This window comes from Macrobrachium rosenbergii, chromosome 27 (assembly GCF_040412425.1).
Source record: "Macrobrachium rosenbergii isolate ZJJX-2024 chromosome 27, ASM4041242v1, whole genome shotgun sequence".
NCBI classification, from domain to species: Eukaryota; Metazoa; Arthropoda; class Malacostraca; order Decapoda; family Palaemonidae; genus Macrobrachium; species Macrobrachium rosenbergii.
The window spans coordinates 16,520,373-16,535,442 of NC_089767.1; the positions used below are offsets into that span (position 1 = coordinate 16,520,373).

Sequence of the window (15,070 nt, forward strand, 5' to 3'; positions counted from 1 at the left end):
AATGCAAGGTTGTATTCTAACATCCCCATGATACATCTGTAATTTATGATTCTGATTGGGAAAAGGTTTATCTAAAATTTTGAATGTGACACCATACACTACGTAAGGGTGTGGTGACCTAAGCTATGTTTGTGAAGGGTCCAGGGAGACATAACACCCCCCCACCCCGCCAGGCAAGGACCTGGCATCCTAGGTTAGGTTAGGTGTAGATAGGTTAGGGCACTAACCTATTAACTTTAATTCACAGTGCCTTAGGTCGGGTTAGGTGGGGATCTATTAGGGGTCAAGGCACCTTCCTTCCCCTCCAGCTGATGACGCGACACTGTAGGTGTAGTTTTGTTAGGCTGCACCCATATTTATTTTAATTGGCAATGCCCTAGGTTGATAGGTTAATTAAATTCTTGTGTTCTACTCGTGTTGTATTTTCCCAATGTAGATCCCTATAATTGAAAGTTATAAGGGGTAGTCTAGTATCTCCAAACTACTATAAACTACTAATTTACCATTGAAATGATTGTCAGAAGCGTTCAAAGCATATATTAAATAGAAAAGTCCTATTTTCAGCTTCAGAATGCGATTATGTTTAAAGCAAAAAATTTACCCATTTAAGATATATTCATCATATGACTATATCTTATGAGTGATGTGTAATCTCATTTCGTATGTCGTGTGATCCTTTACACTTTTAATTTCTGATAAAATGTTAAATTAACAGGAAAAAGAAAATCATCTTAAGTCACAAAATCGCTTGTAATAATGTAATGAAACACGTTATCCAGCCATTTAATACATAAGTATCATGTTGAGTCCTTATCAAATTACTTATGAACTACATTATGGCAATGTCAGTTAATGTGCAGTATATGACTAGTAAGCCTGTTTCCGGCAATATCTATCGACTTTCGGGAGTGGAACTACAGTAAGGACATCAAATTAAGGGATAATAGCTCCCAGATTCATTTTAGGGGAGCAAGTACTGGCGCTTGATTTAGAGCTAATGAGCCTCATAGATATACTCCAGAGCTCTAGAATAGGCCCGTAAATCAGATGAGGTTAGCATCTAAGCTTGATTAATGAACAGAGCCCATAGAACTCTCGTGGCTCTATAAACCACAAGATAGGAAATCGCTCCTAGACTGTCTTCAGGGTCTCTAGAAGCAGCACCATATATTATGGGCAGTACAGCTCTGGGACGTTCACTGGCTTTGGAGATGGCGTTTGAATATGGCTTTAACACACTTCTTAGGTCTCCTCCGATGAGAATGAGTACTAGATTTCCCAGGGCTCTAGAAGTGCGTCTGAATCAGAGGCCTTCCTCTGAAATCTTGCATGATCATCAGAGCCTCGGGATGGTCGTCTGCTTCCAGTTGCAGGTCTCGACTTAGTAAGCTTATGGAGGCAGGTTCGTGAAACAGGAGGTCTATCGGATCTCTCTTCATGGTTTTGATGAGGCCGATGAAGAAGTTGGACAGTATGTCGGTTGTGTTCCTGTTCAAAAAAGAAGAGTTTTATGAGGAAGGGCGTCAGAGCGAATTAGGAGTTGCATAATTGGTGATACTGTTGTAGCTGATTTTTGTTCTGGAGCTACAATACAGTTTGGCAGTCCTTTTCTGCATTGCAGAGCATTGTTTCATCATGCTATGAGATCGAAGAATAATTAAAAAAAACATGACCATTTTAGTTAGTGTAAAGAAACAAGAAAATTCTTATATTTTCGAGTGTTCTGCTTATGCAACTAATTTGATAAAATCGTAACAAAATAATTAAAGATACTTTAGAAAGGGTGTCATTTGGTTACCCCCTACCCTTCTCATTCCATTTAACGTTGAAATGATGATACGCATGAGAAGTGCGTTAAGGGTTGAAGCCCTGTTGTGAAGAGGATTTGTTTACGAAACTTCCTCATGAAGTTCTGAATAAAAACTTGCACTCATGTACTGTTGGATATATTAAGAAATATAGATGGGTTTCGTTAGTTACTTTTTATGGGAAATATTCCATACTCTTTATACCCAAATTGTGGATATGTATTTGTCTAATATCATAAATTACTAAATAAGCTAATGTTGTTCACGCCGATATTATAGTTGTAAAATGCATTGCTAACATTACACAAACCAGTATATATTTACTTTAATGTTAAAAAAAATTTGGACAAAATTGAGTCAAAAACGTTGATTATTATAAACCAAAATCTGCATATGAGATAAAACAAGGTCTATTTTTAGTCGAGAAAAACTTGATGAGCTAGTTAATTTTCTATGTTCAGTAATTGGAAATCAAAATTTCTATGTTTCTTAGATCTATGGGATCGCTGTTTTAACACATCAGTCCGACAAAGAAAACGAAACCACAGACGATACTTGAAGCGAGGAAACTACGGTAAATTGTTTTGACATCATGTACAACTTCGCTGAAATTGTATTATAAAAAGCAATGGGTCACTGAATATTGGAATGTCTGAAAAATGTTCAAATTGAAGTTAGTGGGAAAACCATGATACAGATGATTTTATATAGTTAATCCCTTGTGTTTAAGAACGCGTTTCCCGAAGAATAGAACTCGAACCTAAGACTGTAGAAGATTCAAAGGCAAAAGTTAAGTATACCTTAGTTTAACCAGACCACTGGGCTGATTAACACCTCTCCTAGGGCTGGCCCGAACGATTAGGCTTATTTTACGTGGTTAAGAACCAATTGGTTACCTAGCAACGGGACCTACAGCTTATTGTGGAATCCGAACCACATTATAGCGAGAAATGAATTTCTATCACCAGAAATAAATTGCTCTAATTCTTCATTGGCCGGCGTAGAGTCGAACTGGGGCCTAGCAGAGTGCTAGCCGAGAACTCTACCGACTCGTCCAACGAGTACGGTAACTAGATTCAAAGGCAACAGGATATATCGTCACCACCGGGGTAATAGGCTAGTAACTAAATGTTGTACTTAGACAAAAGCTGTGAATAGACGCAAAGATATTCCATTCAGTAATGGCAAGTACTTCTCAAGGGAGGGAGGGGGCGTAGAGCCCTCAAAAAAAAAAGTTTAAAGTTTTCTGTTTGGTTCTTAAACTTACCGCTTTAGTTTCTTTGCAGCTACTTTTCGTCTCTGTGTTGTTCGCATTTTGAATTCTGTCGAGTTTCGGTGATCTGTTTTGCTGCTTTCCCTGTTGGTAGATAAGACGAAATCATTGGTTTTTCATTACATGATTCCTTTTCATTTTTAGTCGACGTTTAGCTGTCTGTAGTCACCGATTTTGAATAACCATCTTGATTTATTGTCCATTCATAACTTTTAATGGTATAAAGAAAGAAAATATTACCATTACAGCTAAAACAACTCAATTACATAGCATATACCTTATGTACAAGTAATTTCAACAATGAATAATGAATGCATGTGAACACTTAAAACTAATGCTACGTTATATAATCATATAATTTCAAATAATTAAAGGGACATGAGACCATTACGGTTATAAGACCAGCTTTTATTATTTAGGCTAATTGTCAGCCGTTCAATTGTTTTCAAAAGGCAAATTTACTTGCTTCTCTCCTATAGGCTATTTGAAGAAATATAAAAATCACCATAGAACAGACTTCCACAACAATATTGCTGTCTTGAATATCGATTTATTTAATCAAAAACAAGTTATCCAAAATAATCTTGAGTTAAATCAACAAAATAACATAAAATAAAGTAACAAACAACTCACCGGTTTTAGTGTTATGTCCGTTTTTCCATAATGTTAAATATATAAACATTACTGAAGCGCTTTCATCTTGAAAACCTTGAATAAGTTTACCATAAATATTCGGACTGTGACCAGGAGGACATGTTGCATTTGTAGGTTGCACTTTTTATATGTTACCATAGTTATTATTAAGTTCCTCCTTCATTCCAATGGATCCGAACTTGTAAGTGATGGTCGCAGGTAAATCTCCTTGACAGTTCTAATCTTAAAACATTAACACCTGGCTGGTCAAAGCATGTATGTGTATGTCAGAAACAGGAAAGACTAGATTTTTTTTTTTAACTGGAATGTTAATAAAATATATTTTGAACCACCAAATAAGTGAAGTGACACTAGTACTTTGAGACGTCATTTTGAAATGGATGAAAATTTTACACAAACTTTTTATTTTGGGGGAGGGTAGGTCAGGGGTGTACATGGCCCACATTTTGAGGCTGTGGTTCAAAAATGAACCCGCTCGTCGTCAAGCCCATGCCTATCAAAAGACATTCGTAGAGTACAATTATAGATAATATTGGTTCAGCTTGATTTTGGGGTTATGTCTAACTTGATTAGTTAAAATCTGGTAAGGAAACAATGGAAACTGAAGTTCCTTAAAGGGAAAATGGAATGGAGACTCGTTACCACCTATACATCATCCGGACGTCACCATGGACACATTTAATGTGGCCATTAACTTGAGGCAGCCAATACTAGCTAGGGAAAAGTGGTCAGCTACACCATGATCATGAATGACAGACAATCTCAGTTCTGTACACATAACATACAATATAAATCTACTACAAGTTTTGTTGGCAAGAGTGGTCCCACGCATTAACGTCACCAAGAGGTCGAAGCTGCGAACTAGCTTGCTCGAGAGGATATAGAAATTATCAGCTCTGCTTGAAGAATTATATTGTATAAAATGTTCAAGGAGCGAAGTTTTCGTTTAACAACATTACACCTGATTTTAATATGATGCTGTCTTGGTGCCTACGGTTACATCATTAAGAATGCTCTCGTGGGTCACACAGTGCAGATGTATTCTTGACAGATAATAGCAGTCTCAGTAATACGTTAGAATCCTGGCATGTTGATTACTTTTGTTCTCGCCAGAAATATATCAAAATTTTGAGTAACATTTAAAAAATGTATAGCATTTAATGTATTACTCGAAGAAATTTATGTGCATGAAGATATATACAATTTTTAAAAGAATGATAATTCGCTCGTTCTGAATTCTTAGAATAAACGTGAAGTAAAACCTCAAGGGCTCCTTTTGGAGATAAAATATGACCCGTAAATCGGACCTGGGTAGAACAGGGCCTATATTTTTCAATTTTTTAGTAATAAAAATGACATGAAATTGATATAACGTTTATCGTATTTCCTGTATGTACGGCGTCGTACAATGTTGGAGGAAAAAATTGACACAAACGATTATCATCTAGGTGACACTGAAAAATGATGAAACAGTTTTCTTTGAATAACTACAGTGATCATAGAAAACGTGTAACAATACCGTTCCGGATCAAAAACTATTTCCTTATCTCGCGGATTTCTGTATACATCAAGCTTATACGTGAAATGTAAACAAACCAGGCCCTTAGAAACGACAGTTTATAGAGGGAATTTTCCTTAGTATAGATATGCCTCGCAAATTAAAAAAAAAAAAAAAAGAGCAGTAGTGCTCAGAAAAGAGAGGAACGAAAAAGGGCTAAAAACAAAGAAAATAAATTCTCATGGGAAATAAACTATATTATAATATACATACAAATGCCAGATGACTCTCAGCCTCTAACCAACAAAAATAATGGCGCAATTTATGCAAAAAGTCAAATGGAAAATATATCCGCGAGTGACGGGAGCACCTGTAGGAAAACGGAATGACTTTTAAAAAACGTCTACAAAGTTCAAAGTGAATGACGTTCGAAGAGCCACGACCTCCTAATTTACATGATCATAACTTGCTTTAATCTCGCCGCAGCCTGGAAAATGTTTGGAAATAGTTTCAATTGGAACTTTTTGTAAGGGTTTAGTAAAATGAAGATTCATTAACAAGGGCATTTACGGTAACACTGAAATTCCATGTAGCCTATACATTACAAACTTTCAACATATGGTCATGAACTAGGAGATCAGGTTATCAGAGCTTCGTCAACTTTCAATGAAATTACCCGGAAGTATTTTTTTTTTTTAAGGGGACGGGGCTGTTAAAACCCTACTACTCAATAAATTCTTGACCAATTTGCTTCATTCAAAAACTATTTTGTTCACAATTTCAGTGTTCTTTAAAATATCTGCATGTTCTTAAGAACGATCCATGAAATTAAAGTATATAGAATTCTATTATATACAGTAAAACATAAATTAATAAATATATGTTAATTAATAACGATGTAACACACAAACACTCCAAAACAAGAAACTTGAAAAAACATTAAATTCTGAATAAAATAGTTTTTGAAAGAAGAAAATTGCAGAAAAACTGAGACAAGTAGTGTTTTTACATTATACTGGGCCATAAGAGCTTTGGAAGCTTTATATATTAGCTCATAAGAGCGTAGAAGCTTTATATTGATTTATAAAGCTTAGAAGCTTTATATTGGCTCAGAAGAGCCTAGAAGCTTTATATTGGCTCATAAGAGCTCAGAAGCTTTACTTTCTTGGGATTTATAACTGTTAGCTTGATTCTCCTTAGGATTTGGAAACAATCAGTGATACTCGAGGCCTTTAATTCTTTCAGCAGATCATTCCAGGGGATTTCGAGTCAGATCCACATCTCCGGATTTTGAATTCATTACGTGATCATTCCCATTGTTCTTAAACTATGGCTTTTAGGTCCTCGGGAAGATAACTATATGGTTTTCATAGCTGTTGTGCGGATGTAAACTTTTTAGGCCCATTTAAAAGTTTTTAGGCCCTCAGGGTAAACACACTAAGAGCTGTATTGCAGGATCGCTATTGGAGGTCCTCCTGTTGACTTATGCGCAGTCCATTCAGCTTGTCATATGATTAACTGAATATTTATAAACTCATAGAAGAATCGTCCTAAGTTTTACCTTGGGAATAATAATGCAATATTATAAACTCAGGCTTACTGTGCAGAAGGGTAAAACACAAAAAGAAATTTTTAAAATGTATGGGCCTAATGCCATCTCTCCTCGATGTTCTTAACAGGCGGATGGTCATAATGCTCTGGTAGCACTACGAAAATAAGTTTCCACTGCGGTAAATGAGGTAAGATGGTTTCTGTCTTGATTTTCAGTCGCTTGAGAATATTAAAATGTTTTGTCAAATTATTATTAGTAAAAATGTCTATTCGTTTCATGAAATTATTGAAGTAAGGCGCGCTGAAACAAATTCAAAGTTTCCTTCTTTCGAGTTTGAAAACTTGAAGGAGTTCGAGTGACATCCGATCCTCCTCCTGTCATTTTAATATAAATACGTTTTTGCTTTGCTGAGGCTTATGGCTATTAACTAAGTGTAGAGTAAATTAAGTATAGGAAAGAACCCAAGGACGCTCTAAGTTAAAATGTACATGGGGCCGTTAATAATTAGTATATTTGGGACTAGCTATTGTCAACTTTGGTATATATGTTATCCTCTGATCGTAAGGATTAACGTCTTGACGATGTTCTTCTGTTTGCGTCGCGACAGCTGAATCGTCTGTTAATCCCGCCTTTTTTTCTTGGTTCGCTCCTCATCAAAGTCGTCTGCTTTCATGCTCTTCCTGGCAGTATTAAACCTTGGAATTAGTTAAGAAATGAGTGTGCTCTCAAATATGACTGGAATTTAAGAAACTAGGAGTGAAATCCTTCTTTTTAGAAGGTTTAGGATATCAGAACAACCCCTTGAATTTTCAAGGAGACCTGAGTTGGTCATTCGTATTCAATCTTAAAGAATTATGAAATCAGTTACTAATATATCAAATATTATGACACTTCTTAACATGTATTAATTGTTCTTAACGTATTTTGGAGTGTGCCGAAGTTTTTATATGTTAGGAAGCTGTTAAAAATGGATTTAATCTATTTACCCTACATCCAGTAGAAAGACAGGAGAAGGCATTGTGTTAGGTCAATTATAGGATTTTTTATTTACTGTCACTGAAATAAAGATACTGTTTAAGTGCGTGCATCGTACTATTTATACTGGAAAATCAAATGCAACTTTTTATAAGTGTTATTCGTCGTTATATGTGGTTAATATCATAAAATGGTTTTAATCAAAGCTTTTATTGTCTCGAATAGAAGAACCAAGAATGCAGTGATTAATTAATGTTTTAAAGGCTCAGTCTAGACTCCCCCCCAACCCCAAGAATTACAGTGCCTGTAATCTTATGCCAACGAGTAAAGATTATAGGTCTCCTTAGATTTTACTGTAAAGGGAACAAGGAATATTGCATTAAAAATTATTAAGCGTTGTTAATATCCCATAGAAATGACCATTTAGTCACTGATACTGGTGCAAGCTTTAGTTGTGTTACGAATTGTTTCAAAAGCGCATAGGGTCGAAAATAGATAAGGAAAAGGTTGTTGGCTTTTGAAATCATGATGTCGTTTATCATAAAGAAACAGATCAGTCGGCATGGTTTGATGAAGAGATTGGCTAATTTCGTCAAAGTAAAAACTAGAAATTTATGAAATTTATCTACTAGGTAAAATAAGTAAACTTCTTTTAGTCGTCTTTTTCCCACAAACTCCAGCATATAAAAGAAGTGTTTTGAGATGACGAGCTTGATTTATGTAAACTTATAAAAGCAGATACCGAGGCTGTAGAGAATTTTTAGGAAATCATTCCGATACCATGAGGAGTCTAGGAAAGCTTTTGTACACGGTCAGCGAACACTGGAAAGTATCATGTGAAGAATAACACAGCCCTACTGCAAAAATATTGAATCATAATGAGCTATCTATTTCTTGTGTTTAGTCAAGTCATTGTGGAAGTTGAAGGCAGCTATGGTTTAAACCGTTCGCAGATAACATATAGTTACATTGTCAAATATGAAAGGTATTGATATTGTCGATGACCGTAATAACCACATTGCTTCTGAAACTAGCCGGTTGACGTGCTCGTTCTTCAATAATAGTGTTCTCATTTCGCCGAAAAGTTACATCAAAGCACAATGGTTCGTCTTCGGTGAAAGAAACTCGTCAATTTGGAGGTGCGAATGGCAATTTTCCCAAATTACATCCGCTCAATGCTCAGGAGTAAACTTCCTGTTTCGCACAGGGTGAATCAAACACGGTTTGGGCGGCAGTTTCAAGCTTAATTACTACCAAAAAAAGTTTCCACAGTCCCTGTATCGAATGAAATATCAGTTTTGTTAAAATCGGATTTTAGACATAATTAGTTTTGTAAATATTAAGCTTAACTGCATGGAGAAATACAGTATAGACCAATAGAACTAATATGTAACACTGACACCGGAAGGATGACTTTTGAACTCAAGGCGCGCAGATTATCCAGTGCGTTGTCGTGTAAATGAAAAATATATATGTTTGAAACCTTCAAGAAGAAAGCAAAAGCGTAAAAATGAAAATAACGTATGCGTCTGAAGAGTAAGGTAATAAAAATGCGATAAAATCTGACAAATGACGAAGCGAGTAATAGATGTGGACATGATGACTTGGGACTAGGGGAAGAATCTGTGTCAGCCTGCTTTATCAAAAAACTGAACGGCTGCAGCTCATCACAAGAATTATTTTCGAAATTTACTGTCTCGCTGTAACTTAATCATCTTATTTCGGCTTCAAAACGATGCGGATTACAGTATCATTTCGCGAAGGCAAACCTGAATTGGTCTCTATTGTTTGAGTCAGGTTGCTTTATACCAAGGTGTGTGAGTCATTTCATGAAAGGCTAGAGATTCGGCAATCCATTAGTGAGCAATATTCTTCAATATTCTTTTCTCTCTGCTATGAGGATGTTTTGACGAGTATTCCCCTCCCCAACGTATTCCACTGGTACCTTTGGAGGTTAAGAATTCAAAATTACTCTTAGACTTTAATTACTGGATTAACAAAAAAAAATAGTAGCTAGTCTGTAACTAATTAAATGCTGAATGATTTACTTTCCAATCTGTCTTGGTTAGACAGTCATAAATAGCACATCATTATTATACTCCGTGATTTTCTGCTCCCTCGATGTCATCATCTCTAAACATATCTCATCATTTCTCGTTCTGTTCAGTTAATCATGAAATTCATTTTACAAGCGTAAAGGTTATTACAATGCTCCATGTGCTTATAATGCAACATGGTCACAGTAATTAGCATATATAACTTAGGTAAATGGAAGTTACCAACTTCACGAAAAAGTACTTTCAGTAATTCGCATGTAGTAAGGCTGCCCATTGACTTAACCAACTTGACCCAGGGTTAGGACTCAGTGGGCTGGGGTAAGTTTAAGTACCCATGAGCGCTGAGGGGAGGCCGCTACACTGAGGCTATTGTGGAAACGGGGACCATGTCTGAAGTACTTAGCGGTAGTGTACTTGAGCTGTTGTGTGTTTAAGGAAGACTTTATAAAGTTTCAATAACAATACTATTGTTTTAGTTATCATTTGATTCAATTTTCCTGGAAATGTTTGACAAAATTCAGTTCAGTTTAATTATAATTGCGGTATATGATTAATGTAAATTACGGAATTCATATTGGGAGCAGAATGACATGGGATCTCTTGACCTATTAGATAAACAGCAATGGCAGCATACATTTTTTATATAATTTTTGACGGTACTTCGTATTTTGCTTTTTCGTTAACAGTTTCCTTGTTTGCATCAGGGTCAGTTTTCGTTTGCTTCCCTCACTTTATTTTTGCCCAAATAAACATTATCTTCCAGATTTCATAAGCAATAGTTACGTTTACGATTTTTTTTATGAAAACGTAATAAAAGGCCTCGTTTAGACATCAACAGTGTTTCAGCGGAGCACCTTTCTAGTCCGACGTGCGAGTGGTGAAGCTCCTAAAACCTCTGGCTGGAAGCTGAGACCAAAATCCACGAAAAGTTAAAAAAAAAAAAAAAGTGGATTTGTGCTCCCCCCTCCATTCCAAGTTTTACCTGGCGTCGCAACCAGGATTCACTGTACATATTAGTAAAAATCACAAAAAACATGCACGAAGATGTGTTAATTACAAGAAAGTACTCGGCATATATATACAGATATATGTATATGTATACGATATATAACAGATTATATAGACAACGAATAGATCATAAAGGACCGGGAAACCAAAGAGAGCACAATTGTGGCAAAACATTTTCAGAGGTACACCTCTTTACAACGTCGTAAGACCTGGGAGCCCAAAATTTGAATAAAAGACAGATTTTCGAAAAAGAGCGGTCCTTTATGTATCTAAGTTCTTGAAGTGCAATGGCAAGTGGATAACAGACAGGTTTTTGAAGGGCAGTGCATGGTAAGCTACTGTTCAGTCGAGTCCATATCATTTAGGTGATAAACCTCTAGAAAACGAGATGTATTTACCTGACGTTGTTAAGTCGGTCAACCCTGTCGTCACATTCTGCTTGCGATTCGATGGGTTGGCAGGATACTCGGGTTATCTGCAATCAAAAGTCCTTTGTTAGAGAGAGAGAGAGAGAGAGAGAGAGAGAGAGAGAGAGAGAGAGAGAGAGAGAGAGAGAGAGAGAGAGAGAGAGAGAGAGAGAGTATAAATACTGTCAAAAGGCAGAGTCCGTAACCCGGCAAAATGTGTAGTTTAAATGTTTATTATTAGAGATATGTTATAATGTTATAAAGTCCAGGAGCAGGGGAGGACTTTATTAGATGAATCTATAATACCGTAATGATAGCAGTAAATAAATAAATAAATAAATAAAAATTGAGCATCAGTGTTCCAGGGGTGTGACAATATTGTAAATTGCCAAAATTCAAGTTTAGCAAACTCAGATTCTCATCTCAACTGCCTTTTGACTATCTCGTCTGTAAAAATTACAGTTATCATACATCATGTTATTCATGTTACAACCTCTATTAATATAAATAATACTAATGCGCATAAAGTGCTTTTCAATAAAATCCACCACATCCAAATCAATGCAAAATACGAAGATAACTTCAGAATTATGGAAAGCGTAAATATATTTTGATACATTCTTAACAGCCAAATTCTGTGAAGTTTGCTTACGATAACAAACTTGACTCAGAGGAGAGTTGAGTGATTACTATTTGTTAGTTATTAGGCGTCGTGAATGCCTAGTTCATCTCGAGGAAAGAGATGCGAAGCGTAATTATTTGTTCTGCCATTTATGTCTGTGGCTATATATTTTTCGACAGTACTTCACTGGAACTTTTAAGTGAAATATATCACGCATCATAGCTAAGTGTTTGACCTTAGGGATTTTATACCTTTTCTAGCCCTAACTTTTTTTTGCAAGCTGGCGGTTAATTCCCGTAGGTTAATCATTGAAGATACTCGTGATTGATGAAATGGTCTTTACGGGCTGCTGAATAGCAAGAGCCCGTGCCAGCACAGGCTGGCTAAATCTAAATCGGACGGAATGGAGAAATAGTCGTTGGGATGTTTATTTACTTGAGATTTTTACTTTTTTCTTTTTACATGGAATGTGCGATCGTTGATGTTAATGCATTCTTAATAATCAAAGGTATTATAAAATGTAGTGAGAGTGGGGTGACATATGTGGATATCCAACACAGTAATACGTTATTTGAAGTGAATTATTAATGTATATTTGCCTTCTACCATTACATTATATCGGCCAAGCCGAAGCAGATTTTAATAACATTTACTTTGGATATTTACCATCAGGAGGTCACCCCCTCTCCCCACAAAAAAAATTGCATAAAACTGCCGAAATTTAGCATGTTATATTAATTACATTTAGTAAGGTGTTTTGCGCCTTTCTGAAGTAAGTAAACTGGCCGTCAAATTTTTCATTGTTATAATAAAGTGGCGAAAACTTTTACAATTTGCATTTACGATATTCCGTATCCTCTTCTAGAGGTCGCATTTACTTGCTGCTCTTTCTTGCAAGCTACGAGCGCTGATTTACTATGGTAACCTTAACGTCTCCTCCTAATTCACACTTACTTCAGTAGAATCTGTTCCATTGTAAAATTCGTACAGGTGTAGGGGCAGGGGCTCCTTTCCCTTCTTCTGAAGCAAGTAGTCCACGTATCGAATGGCTCGATCAATCTGTTAACAAAATAATAGGGTCAAGTGAGGTAACTGATGACTTTGAGCCTTAACTTATGCATTTTATAATCATTTTTGTATTTATTCATTACATCTTAGCACATGTAATTATCAGTAGCTATTTAGAGCTTACAAAACCATTGTTTTGTTTTTTTATTCGCGTATGATTTGAATAAAGATGAATGTAACCGATTAACTTATGCATAGTCTAACTGGCAACAGTAATTGTCACTGAGTACCTGAATATTTCCAATTTTATTTTTATGCCTGTATATTTTAAATGAATCGTGTCCAATCATAAACAAAATCCGTTTCTCGGCAATTTCATGAATACCAATAATTCGAGTATAGGCTTTGAATCCAAACATAATTAATGCGCTTGGATCTGTAGTCCTTTTTAGCTCTGGAGGGGTCATTAAATGAGTGTCAGATATTCTTAGCGTAGTAACAATATTTGTATATGATGTTTTTCTTACTTTATCTCTGTCTTTCGCACTGAATATTTCCAGTTCCTCAGGAATAAATTCTTCTTTACGTTTGAAGGTCATGTAGGAGTGGGCGCGCTGAAAATTAAAGGGCAGGCTTGCATTAGATACATGAATTTTAATGATCTTCCACACACATACACTATATACACTATATATATATATATATATATATATATATATATATATATATATATATATATATATATATATATATATATATATATATATATATAGATAGATAGATAGATAGATAGATAGATAGGTATATTTATGTAACTGTACTAAAACTGACATATTTGAACTGACAAAACTGACATATTTGGCCAAGGCCTTATGAAAAATCCTCATGCATATCACTGGTATCCGTATGTACCTGAAGACACTCCATTCTTTTTGGGTCCCACAAGAGATTCCTGGTTTCGAGGGCCCGCGTGAGGCTAGGGACTGGGTCCTCCTTGAGGGTTTCGTAATGCAGAACCGTAAGATCATCCGGGTGAGCCATATTGGTCCAGTTGACAGCCAATTCTAACCACGATTTGGTTTGCAGATGCACGAAGTGAGTCCAGTCTGCGAATGAAACAGGTGAGAAACGATAAATCTCTCTTCATTCGTTAATCTTTCATTTACTTTATAGCTAAAACACACACACACACACACACACACACACACGGGGGCGTGCATGCACACAAACAGGCGATTAGGCCTTTACATCCGTGTGAACTCTTGCTTTTTCGGCTAGACCAGGACCCATTAAGTCTTAGTGGGTCCTGGGCTAGACACGGTGCTATGATTGCCAATTTCACACGCAGTTTACATTGTCATTCTCCCTAACAGCATCGATGAAATATCATATCTGCACCTCCGTATTATTCGAGCCACCGATACCATTATTATTCCGCCAATTTAATCAAAATTTTAAGTCTCCTCAAGTACCTTACCTTTGAGGTCTCATTCATTACATTTACATACTCATTAATCATTAGCTCTCACGAAGTCATTCGTGCTTACGGAGCGCGAAAACTTTCAAGTATCTCTCTCTCTCTCTCTCTCTCTCTCTCTCTCTCTCTCTCTCACCTTTTCTTCTGTAATTCATAATGGGTGCAAATCCAGTATGCCCAGCGAATAGGTAGTTATGAAAGGACAGAATGGCTCGGTAAGGATTCCTCAGAAGCAGAATGACAGATTTGTCGAAAGCCTTGATGTGTTTCGGCCCACAGTCGTGGGTTTTCTGTGCTATTGTGGTGCCTTGTGCCCAATACTCCAGTTCTCCATAATAACCTGAAAACCAAACTTCCATTAAAGTCCAGCTGACCTTAACCTATTTTCGTTTAGAAATTCTGCATTTGTGTAGTAATTCAGTGTGCGTTTAGAAATTCACATTTCATCTAGAAATACGAAAATAAGTTCATATTAGTAAAACATTTACTAATATAAACTTATATTCGTATTTTTCTTTTTTTTTTAATACTAATTTATATTGGCTTATGGCCTAGTACTCGCTTGTAAAACGTCCTTTTCGACTTTTTCTTAAAGAACTGTAAATATTTCATTGTTTAGATTTTTTACCATGAAGACCTTTATTTATAAATTATTAATTTTGTGATAAAACATTTAGGAATGGAAGGTAATTGCATTTTTCTTAGTGTTACTGTTCTTTTTCTTGGTTTTA

General features: G+C 36.0%; 1 protein-coding gene across 2 annotated transcripts in view; it reads right to left on the reverse strand.

Annotated features, from left to right (window-relative positions):
• Positions 1-1,154: 1,154 nt before the first annotated feature.
• LOC136853442 (uncharacterized) overlaps positions 1,155-15,070 on the reverse strand; it is a 59,791-nt gene continuing 45,875 nt past the window's right edge. The window contains exons 3-9 of one of the 2 annotated variants that reach the window (XM_067129008.1): positions 14,476-14,679; positions 13,775-13,968; positions 13,390-13,476; positions 12,809-12,913; positions 11,224-11,300; positions 3,076-3,165; positions 1,155-1,488 (exon numbers count right to left, since the gene is read on the reverse strand). In XM_067129008.1, coding sequence (XP_066985109.1) covers positions 1,287-1,488; positions 3,076-3,165; positions 11,224-11,300; positions 12,809-12,913; positions 13,390-13,476; positions 13,775-13,968; positions 14,476-14,679 — 959 coding nt within the window. In that variant the 3' untranslated portion in view covers positions 1,155-1,286. Of the gene's footprint in view, positions 1,489-3,075; positions 3,166-5,472; positions 7,466-11,223; positions 11,301-12,808; positions 12,914-13,389; positions 13,477-13,774; positions 13,969-14,475; positions 14,680-15,070 lie in introns of those variants that run through there. The other variant, XM_067129011.1, reaches the window with a different exon arrangement.